Source organism: Acipenser ruthenus, chromosome 49 (assembly GCF_902713425.1).
Source record: "Acipenser ruthenus chromosome 49, fAciRut3.2 maternal haplotype, whole genome shotgun sequence".
NCBI lineage: Eukaryota > Metazoa > Chordata > Actinopteri > Acipenseriformes > Acipenseridae > Acipenser > Acipenser ruthenus.
Genome location: NC_081237.1, coordinates 2,645,050 through 2,670,875, shown reverse-complemented (window position 1 = coordinate 2,670,875; position 25,826 = coordinate 2,645,050). Strand labels below are relative to the sequence as shown.

The 25,826-nt window shown below is 43.4% G+C and overlaps 2 protein-coding genes across 2 annotated transcripts; both read left to right on the top strand.

Moving 5' to 3' along the window:
- Positions 1–2,462: 2,462 nt before the first annotated feature.
- LOC117966277 (transcription factor JunD-like) lies at positions 2,463–4,420 on the top strand. The gene has a single exon (XM_034912056.2). The coding sequence runs from the start codon at positions 2,872–2,874 to the stop codon at positions 3,751–3,753; it is 882 nt and encodes a 293-aa protein (XP_034767947.2). The 5' UTR covers positions 2,463–2,871; the 3' UTR covers positions 3,754–4,420.
- Positions 4,421–11,953: 7,533 nt separating this feature from the next.
- LOC117428875 (protein CIST1-like) lies at positions 11,954–24,331 on the top strand. The gene is made up of 4 exons (XM_034047853.3): positions 11,954–12,107; positions 16,066–16,515; positions 17,471–17,625; positions 23,026–24,331. The coding sequence occupies exons 1-4, from the start codon at positions 12,038–12,040 to the stop codon at positions 23,071–23,073; spliced, it is 723 nt and encodes a 240-aa protein (XP_033903744.3). The 5' UTR covers positions 11,954–12,037; the 3' UTR covers positions 23,074–24,331.
- The last annotated feature ends 1,495 nt before the right edge of the window (positions 24,332–25,826 follow it).

Here is a 25,826-nt window from a genome sequence, read left to right as displayed (position 1 = left end):
CGTCGCTTCTTTATCACCAACCTGGCTTCTTAATCACTAATCGGCGGCAGACCTCAGTGAGCACAAAAGGGACTCAGTTCCTCCCGTGGTTGGAGTGCTGCTCTTGAGGGGCTTCGAAACGGGAGAAGAACCTCTTAAATCAGGGCATCTGCTACGGTGCCCACCTCCTGGTTCGGCAGAGTGTACGCCTCGGGCCACTTGGAGAAGTAGTCCATCGCTACCAAGACAAACCTGTTGCCACCGTCTGACACGGGGAAGAGTCAGAGGACGTCTACCACGACTCTCTCCAGGGGTGACCCCACCGGGAATTGTTGGAGAGGGGTGTGGGACTGCCCAGGGGTCCTTTGCGGGCTGTGCAGTCATCGCATCTCTGGCAGTTAGTCCTCCACGTCCCTCCGGCAGCGGCCCCAGTAGTAACACTGAGGCGTATCAGGCATCATAGGGTCCTGGTGACTCCACTGTACAGTGGAGTCCGTTATCAACGCTCAGGACAGCAGGCTGTAACGTTCGGGGGACTATCAGCTGCCATCGCTCTTCTCCAGATGCCGGCCACATCCAGCATTGTTGCAGCATCTCCCAGTATGTCTCATTGTGCCCATAGTCCTGCTCTTGCTGCACTCTCCAGTCTGCGGCACACACGATAGTGATCCACCCGCACCTCTCACTCTGATCCCTTGTGTTCTATGGACGCGGCTCTACTGTCACAGTCTTCAGCTGCACCGGGTCTGGTGGACTCGTTCCTTCCAGTCCGTCCCTGCTTGCTGTAACACATCAGGGTGGTCAAGGGTGATGGAGGACCCTGTGTCGGTCAGAGCGGTGCATCGGGACTCCCTCTATGTGGACCTGGGCACTATCTCCGGTGCGTCTGACTATGGCTTCAATGGGGGGCTGGAAGGTAACTGCGGTGAGGTTGAGTTGCGTGGGGTTGAGTTGAGGTAGCACACTTTCTCCCTCACTCATGCTCCACTGGGGCTCTCACTATTCACTTCATTTCCTATGTTGACACACGTGCGTCATGACAAGTAATACATATTTATTGATTGATTGATTCGTATTATGTCTGCTGGCTAACTCTGTCTACGAGAACACTTCGCTTGCTTCCCGAGGGGTGTTCTCTTAGCCAGAGAAGACCGTACTGATTTATTATTAATACACAAGTTCCAAATGTGTTTTCTAATCACTGCCCACCTTTATTTAGTCCATTGCATATGTGATTGATAAGAGGTATGAAGAAAATACCATTTAGTGGCACAGACTTTGCAGTTGAATGGGATTCAAAGAGGTGCCTCAGGTATGATTTTTTAAACCCGGTGCTGTCAACCGTGCTGATGTGGAGAACACAGAATGGTAAAAGCAGAAAGCGACATGGCTGAGGTCTAGAATAGGGGTTCTCCCTGATGTGTCATGGAATACAGAAGGCGATATGTGTGCTCCGATTGGCTGAAAGATCTTGAGCCATCTGTAATATATATCCATGGTAATAATGGACTTGTGTTAGTCTGTTTTACTGTAGTACTGGATAACTTCACTAAGCTCACAGTCACTGAGGCAGCTGACCCCCGCCCGTGCACTGCTGCAGACACTGTACAGAAAGGGTAGCCCTTCATATGAGCGTGCTCGTAGGCATTTGCTCGTCCCATCGGGTTCAGGGGCAGTATCACGTTTCACAAAATACATAAAAGGACTTGCTTTCTAGTCCATAAACTCTGGATCTATCACAAAGCGCAAAAGGCGCGGTCTGTTTAACACGGTTTAAACTTTATCTCATGTAGAGTTCTGTGCTTTCATTAATTCAGCCCAAACAAAAGTATTGCAGCCTACTGTGCTGAGGTAGGGTTCAGTTAAATGGTAATTAAAAAGACTGGCACAAATAGATGTACATACAATTTGGAGTTTAATAATCCTGCTTTATTTGGTGAAATCATGTGATAGTATTTATTTTTCACTGGCAATCAAACATTCCGTTTTTTTTTAAGGGTTACTCTACTGCTTGGCCCTTTACAGACTCACACACAGAGCATTAGCTGTTTATCTCGCTCTCTCCACTCTCCATGCTTGCTTTTCTTCTGAGTTGTCAAACCTGTTCAATTCGAGCTACATTCGACTACGCCTGCTCTGAAAACCAAAGCACTACAGCAGCGGCACTCCCTTGTAGCTATAAATAAATGTGACGTTGTATGTGCCGATGTGAATTCTCTCTTTCTAAAAACACCACGTGCTACCTACCCCCCTCCCCTTCTCTCTCCCTCTCGCTGTCCCTCTCACTCCTCCCATCTTCTTTACATGACATCAAACCACAATGCACCGCACTGTTTGCAGTTTATCCCTGCTCTCCATGGCAACGGGCAATAGCACGGCCCCTTATTTAAATCGAACAGGAAGAAAACGTCATTTCTGTCCAATCCGAAAGCTTTGAAATGACATAATGGAATTTAGGAAGATAGAAATAGGAGCGAGCGAGGCAGAGCGCTCAGTAATAGATACATTTACAGAGCGACGGTGACAGCGCAGAAAGGAGCTGCCACTAGCAGGTCATACTAGTTGTATACGCAGCGAGTTTTGTGAAGGGAAATTTGAAAGTTCGCTTTGCTTTGTAACGAATGAAAGGCGAGAAGATTGAACAGAAACAGGAAATTCCAGCACATCGAGCGCCTGAAAAGAATCATACGAGGAACAAAAGTGTTTTGGAAGACTAAAAAAAAAAAAAAGTTATCAATTGTTGGCAGAAATAAAAGTTTTTTTTTTTTTTTTTAAAGAAAACAGAAAGTTAAGATTTATATTTCTGAAGTGACTGTCAAAGACAAAATTGTGTCTGCAGTCCCGATTGCCAAACTGCAGACTTTATTTTTCCTACGTGTTTAAAAGGGGAGGATGGAAACACCCTTTTATCACGATGATGTGTTGAATGCAACTCTAGCACACAGCGCTTACTCGTACAACAACATGATGAAGAAAGACATGACCCTAAACTTGAGCGACCCCGCCTCCGGCTTGAAATCCCACCTGAGAGACAATGACGGGATCCTCAACTCTCCCGACATGGGGCTCCTGAAACTCGCTTCCCCCGAACTGGAGCGGCTCATCATACAATCCAATGGAATGGTCACCACAACCCCGACTTCCCAGTTCCTCTACCCGAAGTCCGTGACTGAGGAGCAAGAGTTCGCCGAGGGCTTCGTGAAAGCGCTGGAGGACCTTCACAAACAGAACCAGCTCAACGGGACTTGCGTTCAAGCCGGCACCTTGGACCTGAGCTCGAATAACGGCTCTAGCGTCAGCATGCACCCGGACCTTCCAATCTACACTACATTGAGCGGCTACACCAGTGCAATGGGGACCAATGTGAACTATTCCACAGACACTGTACCATTCCCACCGCCGCCTCCCCACCATATGGGCCAGCAGCAGCAGTCACGGTTACAGGCGCTCAAGGACGAACCCCAGACTGTACCTGACGTGCAGTGCTTCCGGGAGAGCCCGCCACTGTCGCCCATCGACATGGACACGCAGGAGAGGATAAAAGCGGAGAGGAAGAAGATGAGGAACAGAGTCGCCGCTTCCAAATGCAGAAAGAGGAAACTGGAAAGAATATCGCGGCTGGAAGACAAAGTCAAATCTCTCAAGACCCAAAACACAGAGCTAGCCTCCACGGCAAGCGTCCTGCGAGAGCAGGTGGCCCAGCTGAAACAGAAAGTTATGAGCCATGTAAACAGTGGGTGCCAGTTACTGCCACACCAGGTCCAGGCTTATTAAGAAAGCATGAACTTTCTCGTGGCCTGTATAAGCTCAGAACTGATTGCTGTTGACGCGTGCGTGTGTGTTTCAAACCACAGAACGGTAATTGGGCTCTAAATTAAAGACTTGGACACTAATGAGTGGCTCACCAGCCTAATTGTAAAAGGTTTACATGGGACTGTTTTATTACCGTTTTCACCCATTTCTCATCTGGGGATTATGATAACAGATCTCTAAATGACGTCATTTTGTATTTGAAAGCCTTATTGAATGAGAAGAACTCTAAAAAAATATTGTGCATGTTTGTGACGACAAACTTGGTGAATGCCGCCAGGGTCTCGCCGAGTGCAATGTTCCAAGTGTAATGCCTTAATGTTTACAAGCACTCAACAGAGAAAAAATGTATATTTTATATAAAAAAATTGACCTCTGTACAGTGTCTTATATTGTCAACGTCCTTTTTTTATTGTTTACTTCGCACAATGTGAAGCTGTTATGGTTATGTTATGTTATTGTGAGGATATGAGTTGCGTGTTTGTTACCTTCTTCTTTGTCTATTTTATCATGTTGCACTGAGAACAGTATGACTTTTGTCAGTCTTCACATTCCGGTTATATATTTCAACCTGGAACTCGTGTCCAAATAAAAAGTGTTAACGAATAAAAAAAAACTTTTGTTTAAATAAGTTACACAAGTTATTCAGTCGATTTATTTTTCAGTTTGATTAATATTACAAATGACAGTCCAGAAGTTGACAATTCATGGTAAAATATATTTTCTTCGAGTAATTCTGGGAAGGTAGCATTCTTCTAGCGTCAGAAGGGGGCGTTGTTTGCTCACTTTGATGCACACGAACAGAATGATTTGACAACGCCCCTGTGACGTATTGACCAACCTCCTTCCCGTGGTCTGTTGAGAGGGGTATTGCTGCAGAGCGAAGGGCTCCCACAGCGTAGCTCACGCAGGGTAGTGCTGCGTGCGCAACTCGTAATAGACGTCATCATTATATGCTACAGCCCGATCACATAAGGGTGATAATTTTAGGTACAAAAACGAAGTTTATTTCATAACAATAACCTAACCCTAAACCTAAGGTTCGTGGGGTATTATGGTGCATCACGTGAATTACTAAATTCAACATTCCAACAAAGCATAGACAGCGATGTGTTTTATGCTGCTAAGATGTATGTTATGTAATTCAACAGCGTATTTCCAGCGGGTTTGTTGTTTTAGTTATACAATATAACGAAAATAACTTTCCATTAAAAAAAATTACAGGAACATGAAAAGAAAAAAAAAGTACAATATTTGCCACAAAAATATTGAAACAGTAAATTAAATGATCCATAGTTATATTACAGTTTTAATTATGGTAAAAACAATAACGTTGTATGTAATGAATTACTTGAATAGGATGAATCCCTCAATGTTATCAGACATTTATCCACAAGGTCAAAACACTAAATCAGAATTCTAAGGTAAAACTTTAGTCAAGTAGACATGTGTTTGGATCAGTGCCAGTATACTGAACACTGAAGATTCATTTGCAACAAATCATTCATCTTCTACAACTTGTTGGATGTTAACCCCAGAACACATACATTATGAATTCCTCGTGCAAACCAATACAACACACACTGATGGCTCATTATCTACCATTGGGTAATGCAGAGCCTCGATTGCCTTCACTGTAAAGCCCCTTTCAGACTGGCACTGCTACCCGGGTTCTGGCTACCGGGTCACAATTCTGTGTAGTGTGAAACCCCGTACCTGGGCCGTACCCATATTAACCTGGGTCCCAGCAACCAATCTCAGGATTTGTGGGTCAACATGCTTTGACCCGAGTTGAGAGACAAAATGCATGACAGCTGTTTGTGAGCAGATGCAATAACAAACAGCCGCGCCTGCATGAAGGTTTCACTTCTGCAAGGAATGTTTCTGTTTTTCCGTTTTGCCATATTTTTGTTGATTGAGACACACCATGAGCCAGATTGCAGCAGGGATGAAGAAACATTTGCTCTATCAACATTTGGGCCGACGGTTCAATCCAGAGAAGCTTGGATGGAAGCGTCGGTAACAAGCTGCTTCCGGGGCATTGATACGCGCATTGTGCACTTTTGTCTGTCACCCAGGTCAACCCTGTTTTAGCAGTGTGAAATCACATGCCTGAGCTGCATGTTACCGGGTCCTGACTTGGGTAGAGCATGCCAGTGTGAAAGGATGAGCAGCTTGTGTCCCATAGTGCCAGCACACCTACTCTACTCAGAACAGATAATAGGAGGCACTTTTTTACACAGAGAATTGTGAGGGTCTGGAACCAACTCCCCAGCAATGTTGTTGAAGCTGACACCCTGGGATCCTTCAAGAAGCTGCTTGATGAGATTCTGGGATCAATAAGCTACTAACAACCAAACGAGCAAGATGGGCTGAATGGCCTCCTCTCGTTTATAAACTTTCTTATGTTCTATGTTCTTATGTTCTTACTCTAATAGTCACCAATGAATACAAAAGACAAAATCTAACTTAAAATCATTATTATTATCATTGCAAAAATATATTTTTTCAGGCGCTTTGACTACGAGTTCAGGAGCTGCTCTTCCGTCCTTGTTGGCTGCCATAGACATTTGTTATGCAGGCTAGATCAGCCATAGTGTCTCTACTGTATTAGTAAGCGCCAGCGCCCTCTAGTGCACAGCTGTATTGCCACAAAAACAAAAAGAAACTTGATGAAGTTGGAGATCAGTAGATGACACTGACTCTTCTGCTGATCAAGCCTGTATTACATATTGCTATGGCTGGCACTAGAAATACAAAAAACATATATTTTAAAACCTTTGTGGGCACACCTTTAAGGTGCGTTTAGATACACCTTTGAAGGTCACAATTTGCTTGCAACTTTCAGCTACATTTCAAAGATTTTGTAGCTAAAATTTCTTGTCCAAAGTCCACTTTAAGCTGTGTTGCCAGTTCATGTTTAACAAGAACATGTCTAGTAAAGTACACTAAACTATTATAAATCCAGCCCAGTTTGACATTGCAATCGTGATGAAGAAATAAAGTACACTCAGCTATGCATAATAATGGTGTTGTTTCCTTCAAGGGGTTGGATAAACCCCAAGAGCAGTTCTACATATGAAGTAGTGACTGGAATCCTGGTACCCTGGATACATTACAGTCCAAAATAACCTTTAAAAACAACGTTAACCCCTGACACTATTGCAAGAGAGGCACAGGGAGCAGGACCAGAGGACACCGTTGAAAACTGTGTGGAGACTGGACAAACTTTTTTTTTTTTTACTCAGTGTTTGGAATGGACAGAAAACACCAACATATCAAAGTTTTAACCTGGTATTTACTGCCCTCTTGTGGTTTTACTTTGTAACAAAAACGTAAAACAGTTTTATTCAAATAATCATTTGTTTTCTTTTATTCTTCTGTACTTCCGAGCAATTGACATAAAGGTGGAGGAATAACTATTCAGTATTTAAATGAGGAACCCTCTTTAAAATTAGTTTTTAGCACGGAGCCGTTTGAAATAGGTTCCTACCTATTCGGACTCTGAACAGGCGGAACCATTTATGGGAAATACTCAATCCGACCACATCAACCTTTTGATTTTTGCATGGGAAGTATGTTAATTAAGGAACCACTTCATTTGCATAATATTCCTTATGCTGTCGGAATTGGGGTTTTGCGACTGTTCTCATGCTTCCTGACCATTTTTGATTTTTGCTCGGAACACGAAAAACTGTTGGAAAGTTAAAACCCCGCCAATTCAATTAGTAACAGACGAGTTACTTACATTTCTGACAAAATACCCAAAGAAACAGGTTTACATTTTAATGTACACTGTTTTTAATCGGATATATTAAAAGTTAAAGAAAGTCGGAATTCATCGTCTTACATAAACAGGTAATATACCGATTGCACCGTTGATAATCTGACAGATTCCACAATGCTGAGACACATTCCAATATGACTAATTTTCAACAAAAATATCTTTAAGCGTGTCCGTTTGTGGACTAAATTACAACAAAACTGTACACAGACGTTTATCACAAAATTCATATAGGCTAGTAATATTCCAATGTAGTACATACATATTGACACGTTTTAATTGTATATAAAATAAATATAAAAATGTTTTGTAAGCAAATAGTATTCACGAAAATACCGTAGGCCTCCATTCTTATTTATTCTGCTTTACGTCACTGCTTTGAGACTGCCGTTAGAACGTTCGCTTAGCAACACAGCTCCTAGCAACGAATCCCCTAGCAACAGAAGCTGTTTATCATTGATCACCGTATAAAGCGTGTGTATGACTTCTTCATTATGCTGGAGGACAGCTTTATCATGTCTTTGTAACCCTACCTGACACTGGTGATGACCATGACCACAGTAAAGCCAAAATACACATTCCGTCGAGCCCATCAGAATCAAGGGGAAAGCATGGATGAACGCTCACGACTGCGCAGAATGGCATGATCGTGTAAGCTTACTGATGTAGATAAAGAAGTAAGGATTCAGATCATTAAAGGGTGTTTATCTGCACGCATCGGGAGACGAAGACTAAGAGACCCAGCAATGACATTAACACAAAGTGTAGACACAGCATGTGCAGATGAGGCTTCTGAAACACAGGCCCAGCAAATTAAAAACAACAGCAATATGAAGACAACAGAAACTGCTTTAGCTGTTCAGCAAAACAAGTCTCCTATTCAAGACAACCTCTCGCCACAGAAACGTGTAAAACAACCTGCTATCACTGTGGGGGTGACTACCCACACGCTGATACCTGCCCAGTCAAAGGCGCTGTCTGTCACAACTGTGGAAAAGAACCACTTTGCAATGGTGTGTAGATCCCAACCATTACACTCCCAAAGAACCAAGTCACCAAGAACAACAGCTATATATCACAACAGACATACAGCTCAGTATTCTGTAAATCAAGTATCACCAGACGCAGCACAAGAAGAAAACAGCTCATATGTTTTTTACAGTATTGTGCACAAGCTACACAGTGTGAGACGCATGATACTTCTCCAAGACCAGGAAACTGAGGTTTTTGTTGATACTGGAGCATCAGTAAACGTCATAGCAAAGAAAAACTATGACTCACTTACCAGCAAACCTCCCCTGAGAGAAGCATGTGAAAATCTACACTTGCCAGAACCTCTACCAATACGTGCTCAACTTCAAGTGGAAGTTCGATTTCGAGATGCATGCATCACTAATGCTTTCTATGTTGTAGCAACTGTCACTGACACCCTTCTCGGCTAGTCCAAATCAAACTCAGATGTTTTTGCGGGATTAGTAAACTAAAGAACTATCAAGTCAAGTTACACATTGACGACACAGCCAAACCTATTGCCATACCTCACAGGCAAATTCCATTCCACGAGCGCAAGCTAGTAGTGGAGGAACTGGCTAAACTGGAAGATCTGGACAAAAAGTTGAGGGCCGACTCCTTGGGCATCACCAATTGTAGTTGTACCAAAACCAAAACCAACCTGGCAAAATCAGAATCTGAGTAGACATGCGCCTGCCTAACACAGCTGTGAAAAGAGAACAGCACGCAACACCAACCACTGACAAAATCTTCTCTGCCTATGGCATTCCACAGATCATTAAAACAGACAACAGCCCACCATTGAACAGCTCAGACTTTGCCAAGTTTGTAGAATACCTTGGGTTTTAACATGGCACCATCACTCCTCACTGGCTGCAACATGAAGCAGGAAGGCCACGACATCAAGCAAGAACTGTATCGTTTTCTAAGGAACTACAGAGCGACACCACATACTACCACGAACACCCCACCTGCAACAGCACTGTTTGGCCGCCTACTAAGAATCAAGCTGCCAGCAATAACCACTCCTGCCCACAATGACCAATTCCATCTATAAAACTGAACAAACTCTCCATGCCATACCACTCTCAACCATATCAAGTCACCGCAGTGAACGGAACCATGATCACAGCCTAAAGAGGAAAGCACAAGATCACCTGAAACATCTCGCATTTTAAAGCTCTGCAAGGATCAAAACCTACCCACCTTGATCCAGGTGACATTATCAACACTGATCCAGTCTCCTCATCACCTGCACTAATACCTGCTCAAAACCCTGATCCCAGTTCAAGTCGAGTCACTCCCAGGTACCCAGGGCGAACTCAGAGACAGCCACCATCATACTTAAAAGACTATGATGTGAACTGAACTTTTTAGTCTAAAGGACTCCTGCATGTACACAATGCTTTCAACCTTTGTTTTGTTAAAAAGGGGGACATGCAACACTGTCATTGCACAGCTTTGTTTTGCTTGTAGAAAAAAAACACACACACACACAACTTCTCGAAAGCAAAAGGAGGGGTGTAGTGTTCACATATCCGTTCCACAGTCCAGCTCCATATGTTGCATGTAGCTGTATGGAAGTAAAGCACTCATGCTCTACCCACAGGGGTCATTCCACACACTGATATCGAACCAGCAACGTGTCTGCATTTGTACTTGTACCGTACTTCTAGTAAAATTAGTTCAACCTAGCATGGTTTTATTAAGAAAGCAGAACCAGGGAGGCAGGGACTTCTAGAGTTAAGAACGAAGCCATCAGTTGCAGGTTACTGTACACTTGCCGTTTGTTTTGTATTTTTTTTAAAGCCTTGCGTGGAGATGGCTTATAGTAAACCGCATAGCAACACTGTGTACTGTAGCCTAATTATGTTCTATTAGAACATAAGAACATAAGAAAGTTTACAACATTAAATGTATCTTCTCTTGTTTCTCCGTATCTCCTGAAACACACGTCTGTTTTGTTTTTCTCTGCTTTAACTACCGTTCAATCCCACCTGTCCGTTGATGAAATCCTGAAATGACGTAAAAACGATGTCATTTGTCATTTTACTATTAAAGTAATTTTTACTATTGTTTTAACACTTTTTAGCGCCCTCTAGTGGCTACTACATCCGGCGTCCATTAAAGCGCTTGATTCGGACCTACTCTGATGATTTTTGATTGATAATGTCCCATTTAATGGACTGTTCTCAATCAGATCGGGTGCCAGTGTAAACGCTACGTGAAAGATGATAAGAATCTCTGCGATGAATTTTTAGAGTACTAAAAATTGATTATGAAATGTTGTTGGAGCCACTGAACACACATGGACCCTTATAAGAATTTCCCACAGTAAAAGCAGTGTAATAAGTGCAATAAAGCATTATAAAAGCATTGTAGAGCATAGGCAAGTCTGTAACAAGTATGTTCAAACCGCAAACCGCAATTAAACACATGAGGGAATTACGTTACTTGGATCAAGCACGTGTTTAGTAAGGAAAATTGGAACAGTGCGATTCGCCGCTCATTCAGTGGATGGATTTGAATGAATGGTAGATTACAAAATACAATTTATGTATATGTATTTTAAAGTATAAGACGTGACCGGAAAGGAAAAGAAAAACGTTTTAAGCCTTTGTTAAAACATAAACCTCTAGTTTCACAGACCCTGATTAGCACTGACCTTGGACTATCTAATATTAGTTTAGGTAAGCTTCCAAATGTTTGTAGTTTGTATTAGTTTGCATTAGCTTAACTGTGCTTAAAACAATGTTTTATTCAGAAATGGATTTAAAGGGAAATTTAAAAAGAGCTACAAAGCACCAACTCCCTTAAGAGATATGGTGTCCATAAATAAATAAAATACATACAACCATACATTACATAAAGAGAACAGTGAGCACCAAATTATTTTCAAGCTTTCACTAGGCAAAATGTTACTTATTAGAAACGTTTTAGATGCATTCATTACCTTTATTTGTGTGCTAACAAAACCTGAAAAATAACTCTTAATCAGTGCTTTTTGTGCCGTGTTGCTGTGAGTAATATATATATATATATATATATATATATATATATATATATATATATATATATAAGAAAACATATTTTAAAACTAAAATAAAAATAATGTACACAAAAAGTTGGAATGATTAAAAAATATGTTTTATTCATTAATCATTTAAATTTTTTGTGTTTTTATTTTATTTTTAAAATATTTGTTCTTCTTATCAACCTTCATTTTTGTACACTGCAGTTCTACCTTTCCTATATGTGTGCGTGTGCGTGTGCGTGTGCGTGTGCGTGTGCGTGTGCGTGTAAAGAAAGAAAGGAGCGTGGTCGAACAGGTTGCTGATACTGAAGCTCTGAGTTGAACACACCCCTTTGGGTTCGGCTTTACATCCTGCAGTTCAGGATGTTTAATAACGTGTTGAGGAAATACCTGTTCAATAGCTTTGGAACTTCTCTGAAATGCTGGCTTCCAGAATGGCTGGGACGACGCGTGTGCTCGTTTTAATCGCGCTCTTGTTTGCACTGACAGGTGAGACAGACACAGACTTTAGCTGCTGTTGTTGGGAAAACAAATGCTGGTAAATGTTAAGTTTGGGTTTTGGAAACAGTTTAATAATTATATTGTTAAACAAGCTGGAAGAAAATAGATGCAACACGACAAAACGAAGACGCGATTCACAATTTGTATTATAATTAACTTTTTTTGTGCGATTATTTTTTACATATAGGTTCTGTCCTTACTATTTGTGTTTCAGTTTTTTAATTAGATTTTTTAAGAATAATTTTATTTCGAAATGATCTTTTTAACAGAAAGTGAGTACTTGCAGTTGCTGTATATGTTTACACTATTGTAATTAATCAATGTCTAATTTCTAGATCTTAACAGCATCCATCAATACGGAAATATGAAATGCGCATTTAAATTAATAATACGTACCGCCTAACCGTGTATTTGTTTAGTCTAAGCGTGACATGCCACATTGGCAGCAGGTGTATTCAGAACGTCAGAAAGTGAGAGTGCTATTGCAGACACTTGGTCATAACTTCACACACATTATTTTGGAGTAGGTTTCAGTCATTTCTTTTAAGTCTGTGTTGTTTTTGGTGGGAAATATATTTGCAGTCGTTGACTTGTATCCATGCGTGCTTTGATTTATTTAGCCGAGTCCTGACATTTGATCGCCACAAAACCACGATGCAATAACAACATAGATGCGTTTCTTTCACAACTGGACAGACCTATGTAATGAATGGAAGTTGTTCCTGCCAGGCTGGGATAGAGTGTAGCTCAGGTATCACAGGAGTGGGACTAACCAAAGCTGCTCTCCATTATGATTAGCTACATTCCCTTATAACAGTGTACCACAGAAAAAGCATTGGAATGTGGGATAAAGCACACTGAAAGAATGGTAAAGCAAAGATAAGCATTGTAGCCCAGAGAGGTCTGGTAAAGCATATTAGAAACATGGTAAATGCAGAGTATACCCAAGGGAAAGGCATGGGGGAGACTGCACAATGGTAAACTCTTATAAGGGTTGTGACAAAGTTCTTTGTTTCCAGGTGAATTTACCCATGAAGTGCAAGACAAGGCTTGCAAACAGATTTCTTTAACACAGTGTAATACCAGGTATCATCTTTGAACCTGGATTAAGTACTGTGTGTGAGATAATATACTCTTTGAAGAGCAGCTCTGAACTGCGAGTAGTAATTGCAATAAGAGCCGCTCGGTATGATTGCAAACACCAGGAAAAGCTGCCACTTGAGGCACTTGCTTTTTAATATTGACATCGTTAGTGTTGAGGCGAGGAATGGTCTGTTTGCCTTGTACATAATCACTATTGACGGTAGGTGATAGTAACTCTGCCTTATTACCCATTGCTGCTCAGATGTTTACCACTGCTGTGCGTTGTGCGGAATTGAATACCTCTCTCCCTACAATGGGAGAACAAAAGTAGACGTCTTTGATAAAGAAGCTCATTTTGACGTTCATATAAATTCAGATGGGGTGTATAGTGGTCTGGTCACACCCTTGATTTTGCCTTTACAGAGTAAGGGATCCTTTAAAACTGAACAAACAGCGCAAGAACAGAGAGAGGCGGTTTACAGTTACAATGGTAAACACGGGAGATACAGACAATGAACACATTAGACGTACTCCTAAAGATCACTACTATATGTGGAGTGATTGATAGTGGTACCAAAATGGTTTTAGCTATACTACAGCTGTAATAATTGAACAGACTTTCCCAGAAAAAAAGGATAACATATTGGGGTACCGTTCTGCTTGTTAGTAATATCTGAAACACATACATTGACAAGTTCTTTGTGTTTTTTTCTGTATTCAGCGCTACACAGTATTTACATTTTTTGTTTACCAGATTGTATTTTGTAATCTACCATCCATTCAAATCCACTGAATGAGCGGCAAATCGCACTGTTCCAAAGTCCATTACCAAACACGTGCTTGATCTAAGTAACGTAATTCCCTCATTTCAGCTGTTTGTCTAGGGTTAGGTCGGCCAGGGTGTCCTCGGCTCACCGCGCACCAGCGACCCCTGTAGTCTGGCCAGGCGCCTGCGGGCTTGCCTGTAAGCTGCCCGAGAGCCTCGTTGTCCTCCGACGCCGTAGCTCTTGGGTGGCTGCATTGTGAGTCCGCAGTGTGAAAAAAAGCGGTCGGCTGATGCCACACGCTTCGGAGGACAGCGTGTGTTCGTCTTCGCCCTCCCGAGTCAGCGCAGGGGTGGTAGCGGTGAGCTGAGCCTAAAAATAATTGGCCGTTCCAAATTGGGAGAAAATAATAAAAATAATTGTCAACGACTAAATTGAAAAAAAAAAAGTGCACTACAGGGTTAATATAAAGGCCCAGATTCCACATCTCAGCTGCTGCTTCAAGCATGCCAGCAGTATGTAGGGTGTGACCTTGATCGGCAGGGTAAGCAGTGTGAAATGAGACAGATGGGACGTGCACACTATCTACAGTGTGGTGGATCGCTGGTGTACACAGGTGTCTACAGCATGCATTGGGCTCACAGGAGCACTGACCAAGGCTTCAAAATGAATGCACTTATTAACACTGGGAGCTGTATCACTGCCTCCCTCCCACCACCACCTTTATTGTGTTGAAAATCTTGTGGTGCTTGTTTTTTAATTTCAGTTGGCATTAAATGCAGTACGTCAGTCTGGTTCATCAATTCCTGTGTTCCTGTGTCCAATGAACTAGCTGCAATCAGACTATGTGACCTACAGCATAGGAAATGATTAGCTATCAGGAAGCTGGTACCTAATTGATGTTCACTGAAAAATTACACATCTGGAAAAACCAATAGATAAATACACTAAGAAAATAAACCCAGAGATTCTCATAATTCACATGGTTTCACTTTCAGACTGTGAAATGGTGGGTTAAAGTTTCTTTGGTTATATTTACATTGCATGCTTGAGGGGAAAACGTACCAGAAAACAGGAATTCCTGGATTTCTGAACAGTAGAACGGAACTTGATTGTTTCAGAACATACAGGCCTTTGCAACTATATTGAAAAACTGACTTGCATTTACCAGTGTCTAATTATCACTGGGGAGATAGTGGACATGCTGGTAGATATTTATTCAGTTGCAGTAGTTTGATTTCATATGTACAATAAATCAAAACAGAAGTGAAGGGGTGTTCTAATACATTTGCACACTACTGTTTATACTTATATATCACTGGAAAACTGCTTATGTGATTGTGATGAAACTTGCTAAGGCGATCCTTAGTTATTCAGAGGATTATAATCGGGGGGTGTATGGAGACGGCCTGTCTGTCTTTGTTACACACTTTGTTTAAGTGAAAGTCAGAGCTCTATTAGCAACTGTGCCTGCAACTGTAAAGTTTGGCCCCTAGAGGGAGTCCTTGGATTGTCAAATAAATGTAGAGATTCATTTTTATAAAAACATTATTATTATTATTATTATTATTTTTAGCTTTTTTTTTTAGCTTTTTTCCAAAAAAAGGCAATTATTTATTGATTAAAAGAGAGTTTTCCTACATTTTTATGGTGCTTGCAATTACTCAAATACCGTGTTTTCTCTTTAAGTCTGTATTAGGGTGCTTTCACCTGAGTTCAGGAGCTGCTCTTCAGTTCTCGTTGCCTGTCATCGGTAACAGAGGCTAAGCTAAGAATGGTGCAACAGCACCATCTAGTGTACAGTAATAAAACGATGATTTGTTCTAAAGTGTCAAATCAGCAGATCTAGACAATGTCAAAGAACCACTCTGAATGATTGCAAACCTCATCAAAAACAAGAGGACAGTGCAGTACTAATCAAGAGGCGACACCACACCTGAGAACAGCTCTGGGCCTTGTACTCAAAGCACCTTCACTCAGTATTTCAGTAACTGCAATAAGGCCCATTGAGATTGCAAACACCATGAAAAGGTAAGGGGATATAATGTTGAATAATTTCCTCTATAACATGATGTAATCCTAACATTTCTTTTTTGCAGACTCACAGAAAAATCCAGAGACACCCACGCCAGCCTCTGACTCGACCATTAACCCTAATACCACCACAGCATTAACAACAAAGGACCCCACTACAGGCTTTACAAATGGGTCTGCAACCCCCACAGACACAACAAAGAGTGGTACCACGATAACCACCAACCAGTCCCTGCCAGTAACAGCCGAATCCCCAGAAAATTCCACCAACACCACTTCTGGAGTTCAAACAGCATTACCAGACAAATCCAGCACAACCTCGAATTCATCCACAGCTTCTCCATCAGCCTCCACCCCATTGAGACCAGACTCCTCCACCGTGTCTGTGAATAACCACACCAGCCGTCCTGTCAATGAGACTGGCAGTGTCCCCCTGAACACAACCACTGTCTCAGTGCAGACCCCTTTCCCCACATCAAATTCCACCAATGAGACTGACAGTACTGACCTAACACGTAAGTATTTTTTTGTGTTGCATGTAATTCAGTGTGACACATTCTTTAACTTCACAGTTTTGTCCAAAATGTTTTCCTTCCCTGTAGCAACCCTGACCGAGCCACCCCCTCTTCAAACCCAGGGGCTCTGCAGCAGATGCAACCGGCCTTGGGGAACCAAGGCCAGTCCTGCAGATGTCCGCTTTGAGCTCATCTGGCCAGTAGGGGCCGCTGTGGAGTGGCAGAGGCCTTGCTGAAATCCTCAGTGAGCAACAGCCACTCTGCACAGCCAGGAACTTGCACTCCCCTGCCTGTGTGACACACCCTGCACACCACAAGCCACAATACAGTCAAACCCACTTAATAACTCCTGTTAATATCACCCTCCACTACCTAACACATAGTCCTGACTAGAATATAATGGGAGTCAATGGGGACACCTGATAATATCACTTTGGTTATTTTCTCACTCTGGTTTATATCAATTGTAGTAGACATTAAACGCCACTTCATTTCACTATGGGTAATACAATCACTAGGAAGCTTACATACAAGTTTGTTGCACTAATATAACATAATAAGTATGTATTGTTAGTGGAATTTGATATTCGTGCCAAAAATGTTTGTGGCTTACGTGAAAAATGCCTAATAAAAGGCTTGCACATATTTACAGTATAAAGCAGCACAGTGTGTCTGTTTACAATTTTAACATATCTTTTTTAATTCTAGTCATCCTTTGTGTACAAGACCCTTACATACAAATAACATCATAGGCAAAGGAATAAAAATGGCAGCTTTCAAAAAAAATAACAGAGCAAACAACAATGAAGAGAAAGAGAAAGTGATGTCTTTTGTCGGTGTGCGCTGTGTTAGAATGGAATAGTTGCACACTTTCTAAGTATATGGTTACAGCTCCAGTAATAATCGGATGCTGGAGGGTTAGTGCTGAAGTTCTGCTGTTCTTTTGTTTCTCTAGCTCTGGGTTCCATCAAAGACCTGCCCAGGAGCCCGGGCCTGGTGGCTGTGCTGTGTATCTTTGCTATTGTGCTCATCCTGGTCATTGTGGTTGTCATAGTGAAGGCCTGCAATGCTGGGAAACCAGAGTTCAAGAGACTGGAGGACATGCCCATGGTGAGTGGACTCCTGTCTGGCTCTGGAATCTGTGTGGAAGGGTATTCACTTTGCAACTAGCTCAAAACAAACACATTGTCAAATCAAACTCTTTACTGTCCATTAGCAACCAACATCCTGAAGCTCCTGTAAACGCGTGGGGATACCGGTCCCTTAGTGTCACAGAAACCCCACAGTGATTACAAGAAGCACATTACTTTACCTACTCCATACATCAGCTGTCCCTATTGAAGCAATACATATTCCACGTAATCCTGATTTTGATATTTTTATTCACACATCATAGGTAAATTATCTAAGGAATTACTATTTAAAAAACTTTTACTTGAGAAGGTTTGCCAGGAGAGAGAAAATTTATCTTCTAAACATCGCAGTGTATCCAGAAATGAGAGGCGTATTGCAGATAGAGCATTGCTGCAGGAGGGATGGTGATCTGGATACACTGCAATCCAGCATTGCTGCAGGAGGGAGAGTGATCTGGATACACTGCGATCCAGCATTGCTGCAGAGGGAGAGTGATCTGGATACACTGCGATCCAGCATTGCTGCAGGAGGGAGAGTGATCTGGATACACTGCAATCCAGCATTGCTGCAGGAGGGAGAGTGATCTGGATACACTGCGATCCAGCATTGCTGCAGGAGGGATGGTGATCTGGATACACTGTGATCCAGCATTGCTGCAGGAGGGAGAGTGATCTGGATACACTGCAATCCAGCATTACTGCAGGAGGGAGAGTGATCTGGATACACTGCGATCCAGCATTGCTGCAGGAGGGATGGTGATCTGGATACACTGTGATCCAGCATTGCTGCAGGAGGGAGAGTGATCTGGATACACTGCAATCCAGCATTGCTGCAGGAGGGATGGTGATCTGGATACACTGCGATCCAGCATTGCTGCAGGAGGGAGAGTGATCTGGATACACTGTGATCCAGCATTGCTGCAGGAGGGAGAGTGATCTGGATACACTGCAATCCAGCATTGCTGCAGGAGGGATGGTGATCTGGATACACTGCAATCCAGCATTGCTGCAGGAGGGAGTGATCTGGATACACTGCAATCCAGCATTGCTGCAGGAGGGAGAGTGATCTGGATACACTGTGATCCAGCATTGCTGCAGGAGGGAGAGTGATCTGGATACACTGTGATCCAGCATTGCTGCAGGAGGGAGAGTGATCTGGATACACTGCAATCCAGCATTGCTGGAGGAGGGATGGTGATCTGGATACACTGCGATCCAGCATTGCTGCAGGAGGGAGAGTGATCTGGATACACTGTGATCCAGCATTGCTGCAGGAGGGAGAGTGATCTGGATACACTGTGATCCAGCATTGCTGCAGGAGGGAGTGATCTGGATACACTGCAATCCAGCATTGCTGCAGGAGGGATGGTGATCTGGATACACTGCGATCCAGCATTGCTGCAGAGGGAGAGTGATCTGGATACACTGTGATCCAGCATTGCTGCAGGAGGGATGGTGATCTGGATACACTGTGAACCAGCATTGCTGCAGGAGGGATGGTGATCTGGATACACTGCGATCCAGCATTGCTGCAGAGGGAGAGTGATCTGGATACACTGTGATCCAGCATTGCTGCAGGAGGGAGTGATCTGGATACACTGTGAACCAGCATTGCTGCAGGAGGGATGGTGATCTGGATACACTGTGATCCAGCATTGCTGCAGGAGGGAGAGTGATCTGGATACACTGCGATCCAGCATTGCTGCAGGAGGGAGAGTGATCCGGATACACTGTGATCCAGCATTGCTGCAGGAGGGAGAGTGATCTGGATACACTGTGATCCAGCATTGCTGCAGGAGGGAGAGTGATCTGGATACACTGCAATCCAGCATTGCTGCAGGAGGGATGGTGATCTGGATACACTGCGATCCAGCATTGCTGCAGAGGGAGAGTGATCTGGATACACTGTGATCCAGCATTGCTGCAGGAGGGATGGTGATCTGGATACACTGTGAACCAGCATTGCTGCAGGAGGGATGGTGATCTGGATACACTGCGATCCAGCATTGCTGCAGAGGGAGAGTGATCTGGATACACTGTGATCCAGCATTGCTGCAGGAGGGAGTGATCTGGATACACTGTGAACCAGCATTGCTGCAGGAGGGATGGTGATCTGGATACACTGTGATCCAGCATTGCTGCAGGAGGGAGAGTGATCTGGATACACTGCGATCCAGCATTGCTGCAGGAGGGAGAGTGATCCGGATACACTGTGATCCAGCATTGCTGCAGGAGGGAGAGTGATCTGGATACACTGTGATCCAGCATTGCTGCAGGAGGGAGAGTGATCTGGATACACTGCAATCCAGCATTGCTGCAGGAGGGAGAGTGATCTGGATACACTGCGATCCAGCATTGCTGCAGGAGGGATGGTGATCTGGATACACTGTGATCCAGCATTGCTGCAGGAGGGAGAGTGATCTGGATACACTGCAATCCAGCATTACTGCAGGAGGGAGAGTGATCTGGATACACTGCGATCCAGCATTGCTGCAGGAGGGATGGTGATCTGGATACACTGTGATCCAGCATTGCTGCAGGAGGGAGAGTGATCTGGATACACTGCAATCCAGCATTGCTGCAGGAGTGATGGTGATCTGGATACACTGTGATCCAGCATTGCTGCAGGAGGGAGAGTGATCTGGATACACTGTGATCCAGCATTGCTGCAGGAGGGAGAGTGATCTGGATACACTGCAATCCAGCATTGCTGCAGGAGGGATGGTGATCTGGATACACTGCAATCCAGCATTGCTGCAGGAGGGAGTGATCTGGATACACTGCAATCCAGCATTGCTGCAGGAGGGAGAGTGATCTGGATACACTGTGATCCAGCATTGCTGCAGGAGGGAGAGTGATCTGGATACACTGTGATCCAGCATTGCTGCAGGAGGGAGAGTGATCTGGATACACTGCAATCCAGCATTGCTGGAGGAGGGATGGTGATCTGGATACACTGCGATCCAGCATTGCTGCAGGAGGGAGAGTGATCTGGATACACTGTGATCCAGCATTGCTGCAGGAGGGAGAGTGATCTGGATACACTGTGATCCAGCATTGCTGCAGGAGGGAGTGATCTGGATACACTGCAATCCAGCATTGCTGCAGGAGGGATGGTGATCTGGATACACTGCGATCCAGCATTGCTGCAGAGGGAGAGTGATCTGGATACACTGTGATCCAGCATTGCTGCAGGAGGGATGGTGATCTGGATACACTGTGAACCAGCATTGCTGCAGGAGGGATGGTGATCTGGATACACTGCGATCCAGCATTGCTGCAGAGGGAGAGTGATCTGGATACACTGTGATCCAGCATTGCTGCAGGAGGGAGTGATCTGGATACACTGTGAACCAGCATTGCTGCAGGAGGGATGGTGATCTGGATACACTGTGATCCAGCATTGCTGCAGGAGGGAGAGTGATCTGGATACACTGCGATCCAGCATTGCTGCAGGAGGGAGAGTGATCCGGATACACTGTGATCCAGCATTGCTGCAGGAGGGAGAGTGATCTGGATACACTGTGATCCAGCATTGCTGCAGGAGGGATGGTGATCTGGATACACTGCAATCCAGCATTGCTGCAGAGGGAGAGTGATCTGGATACACTGTGATCCAGCATTGCTGCAGGAGGGAGTGATCTGGATACACTGTGAACCAGCATTGCTGCAGGAGGGATGGTGATCTGGATACACTGTGATCCAGCATTGCTGCAGGAGGGAGAGTGATCTGGATACACTGCGATCCAGCATTGCTGCAGGAGGGAGAGTGATCCGGATACACTGTGATCCAGCATTGCTGCAGGAGGGAGAGTGATCTGGATACACTGTGATCCAGCATTGCTGCAGGAGGGATGGTGATCTGGATACACTGCAATCCAGCATTGCTGCAGGAGGGAGAGTGATCTGGATACACTGCAATCCAGCATTGCTGCAGGAGGGATGGTGATCTGGATACACTGCAATCCAGCATTGCTGCAGGAGGGAGTGATCTGGATACACTGCAATCCAGCATTGCTGCAGGAGGGAGAGTGATCTGGATACACTGTGATCCAGCATTGCTGCAGGAGGGAGAGTGATCTGGATACACTGTGATCCAGCATTGCTGCAGGAGGGAGAGTGATCTGGATACACTGCAATCCAGCATTGCTGGAGGAGGGATGGTGATCTGGATACACTGCGATCCAGCATTGCTGCAGGAGGGAGAGTGATCTGGATACACTGTGATCCAGCATTGCTGCAGGAGGGAGAGTGATCTGGATACACTGTGATCCAGCATTGCTGCAGGAGGGAGTGATCTGGATACACTGCAATCCAGCATTGCTGCAGGAGGGATGGTGATCTGGATACACTGCGATCCAGCATTGCTGCAGAGGGAGAGTGATCTGGATACACTGTGATCCAGCATTGCTGCAGGAGGGATGGTGATCTGGATACACTGTGAACCAGCATTGCTGCAGGAGGGATGGTGATCTGGATACACTGCGATCCAGCATTGCTGCAGAGGGAGAGTGATCTGGATACACTGTGATCCAGCATTGCTGCAGGAGGGAGTGATCTGGATACACTGTGAACCAGCATTGCTGCAGGAGGGATGGTGATCTGGATACACTGTGATCCAGCATTGCTGCAGGAGGGAGAGTGATCTGGATACACTGCGATCCAGCATTGCTGCAGGAGGGAGAGTGATCCGGATACACTGTGATCCAGCATTGCTGCAGGAGGGAGAGTGATCTGGATACACTGTGATCCAGCATTGCTGCAGGAGGGAGAGTGATCTGGATACACTGCAATCCAGCATTGCTGCAGGATGGAGAGTGATCTGGATACACTGCGATCCAGCATTGCTGCAGAGGGAGAGTGATCTGGATACACTGCAATCCAGCATTGCTGCAGGAGGGAGTGATCTCGATACACTGCAATCCAGCATTGCTGCAGGAGGGATGGTGATCTGGATACACTGCGATCCTTAGAAGAGAAATTCTCTTTCTCCCTTACGGGTCATGAATCTGACTGATGTATTTCCTACATCCACTAGAGGCAGAAAGAAACAAAATCTAAACAAGAAGAAGAATGACATCAGTCATTCTGCAACAGGCTGCTGTGCTGTCCTGTCAATGGGTGTCGAGGAGTGCATATTGGCTTGTATCGTACAGCACCCTATATGATAGATATCCTGCAGTAATGCTGTTTTCTGTTCCTGCAGTACGCCACTCATTTCTGGCTACAATGCAATGTTTAGAAGTTAAATGTTTGAAATGTTTTTAATATATCAACCCATAAAGGACAATAGTATTTTGAATATGTTGCAAAACTGGTCTATCGGGAGATGCCTAGCAGTGCCACGTGTTTGTGAAATCTTGTTCTTTTTTTTCAGAATCGTGTAAACGAAGAGTCTCCGTTTGCTCAGTACCCACCCAAGTGATATTCAAGAAGATTCTTTGAATTGTATTCAATTATATGAACGATGTGGTGTTGGGTTAGGGTTAGGGTTGTTTTAATTGTATATAAAACATGTTTATGAAATCTCCTTGGGCCAATATCAAGATTTTTGCTAATTGTTCAAGCTGTTTAGCACTGTCTCCTCTGTGTCTGTATGAATTTCAGATTTTTAAGTAAGTAAAACTTGCCACATCACTCCTAGTTTAATCAGGCCGGGTTTATATCTTCCTGTACATTTTACCTTTATTTTGGTATAAAACATGTCTGTGTTCAATTAAGGTGGATGGGAGCTTTAATTTAGTTATTCTTAATGTTATCTTATTTATTACTAATGTCAAGATTTCTTCAATTAGTCTGTGTTTTCATTTCCTTATTACTTATTTAGTTTGAACCCATCCTCACAGGGTTTTTAAATATACAAAACAAATAACAAATACGCGGTGCTTTTATCTGCGCCGCAAACAAAAATATAAATAATAATAAATAAATACATAAGGACGGGACACTCCACCACAGGCACTAACAATTATACAATTTGAAGAATAAAGCTGCAAGCGTGTGGAAGTTTGTGTGCTGGGTGGGCATGCAAGCAACATTAAGGCTTTCAAACCACTGCACATTCGAAACGGCACCTTGCTGCTCACATAAGTTGTGCAGTGTACAGCACGCACCAATAAGTGTTGGCATAAATTTCTCTTTAGCAAACAACTCCAGCGTGCTTTTAGCATCCTGTGAAGCTGTATCATTAAAATGCACTTCTTCAGCATTGAGATGGCCATTGTCTGTGAAAGGTTTCATCAGCCAGGGCAGTAGTGGGAAAGCAGTAGCCTTATTAAATGTATTGGAACATCTACACCATTTATTTGTCTCTCTGGGGGAAAAGCTGTCCTTGCAAACCTTTCTGAAACAATGGCAAGTTCCCAAAAATGTGTGCATCGTGTACTTTTCCAGGGAACCCAGTGAACATGTCCCAAAAACTGTACTTGTTGTCCACAACTGCCTGCATGCCACAAAGTCATTGCCAACATCACTGGCCCTGAGACTGTGGTAACCAAGTCATCAGAAGTTTCATTGCTGACGCAAAAGTTTTCCAACCATTGTTACAACTAAACGTTTTCTTACCACAGTGCCCCAAAATGCTGATTTTCTTGTTTGTGTCCACATTCTGCGATCACATCTGGCACTACTGTAACTCAAAGTAGTTTCCAAAGTTCAATAAAATTGCATGTCTTTAAAACAAACCATTCAAAACGAAGTTTCCATGAAGCTGCCTGTTGTCGCTTTTGTTTCTGTTGTTTTCATAGCTTCTCTTGTCTGAGAGCCCCTCTGTTGTCTTGCTTTCTGTGTTAGATAGCAGTAGATGATACATATGCAAGTTTTCAATGACCCATTTCTGATGGCCATTTGTTTTTTTTTGTTTTTTTATTTATTTAGCAGACGCCTTTATCCAAGGTGACTTACAGAGACTAGGATGTGTGAACTATGCATAAGCTGCAGAGTCACTTACAACTACGTCTCACCTGAAAGACGGAGCACAAGGAGGTTAAGTGACTTGCTCAGAGTCACACAATGAGTCAGTGGCTGAGGTGGGATTTGAACTGGGGACCTCCTGATTACAATCCCCTTTCTTTAACCACTGGACCACACAGCCTCCTAATTTTAATTATCACAGAACGACCATCATGAAGTAAAAACACACCAGTGACACAAATGACAGGCTGCTTGTTGATTTAAATACTTCTGCCTCTGTATTTTAGGGAGGAGAAATGTCTTCACGCAAGGGCTGGTTGTTATGATGTCATCAGACATGCACTACAGTTCAGGGGCTATGTGTGCACATATGGGGCCAAAGTCAATTTAGATCTGTGCTCAAGTGTAAATGGGTGGCTCAGATGATAAGACTCTTTTAATCTGATCGACTCTGAGTCAGGTCTGGTCCGAGTTGCAAGTGTAAACACACTTATAGTGTCTCTGAATTTGTAGTCTTATAGTAATGACTTGTCTGTATTGTTAAAATAAGGCAATATATACCTACAATAGAGGTCAGAAGCTTATCTTGTTGGGAATTAACACATTTTTAACATGTTGATTTCATTTAATACCTGCCAAGAAAAACATGACATTATTTAGGGAATGTGAATTCTGCACAGGTCATGCTACCAGTACTAACCACTATGTGATGTCTCCTTCCTGGTTGCTTGTTGTTTTGAATGGTGATGAGTTGACAGTTCAAATTACACTTGAATAAAAAACTAAAAACAGCTTCTTGAAAACCATATTTCCTGTTGAAGGACTTTTTCCGCTGTTAAGGACTTCCTTGCTAGACCACAGAAGCCACAAGTTTGTTTTACCTTAAAGCAGTACAGGATCTGCAACAGCAGCGCACGACAAACTGCAAGGTACTCAAGTTAGTGAATAGATATGCAACTGATAATGCTGCCAACTAACTGCAGGATTTCTATTGCCAGCAATGCAACTTTTTCTTCCTCCAGAGCACTGGAAAATGCTCTAGTTGTTCTGAAACTGTAGCACTATCAAAACATTCAGGCAACACAATATGCTTTTATTTCCATTGGGTTTTGGTAAAGATTTCTTGAGATTCTGGTCCAATGCCTGTAGCTCAAAATAAGCTTTTAATTTCTATTTGAAATGTGTTCTCACCATCCTCATCACTATGTGTAGTTTTAATCTGGGGTGATTCAAGTAAAATGTCTAGGAAATGTATTCAGATACAAA

Bases quoted from the DNA above. Each gene is read 5' to 3' on its own strand.
- LOC117428875 (XM_034047853.3), top strand. From the start codon at position 12,038: ATGCTGGCTTCCAGAATGGCTGGGACGACGCGTGTGCTCGTTTTAATC. The intron at 16,516-17,470 runs GTAAGTATTTTT...TTGTTTCTCTAG, and splicing joins TGACAGTACTGACCTAACAC to CTCTGGGTTCCATCAAAGAC. The intron at 17,626-23,025 runs GTGAGTGGACTC...CTTTTTTTTCAG, and splicing joins GACTGGAGGACATGCCCATG to AATCGTGTAAACGAAGAGTC.
- LOC117966277 (XM_034912056.2), top strand. From the start codon at position 2,872: ATGGAAACACCCTTTTATCACGATGATGTGTTGAATGCAACTCTAGCA.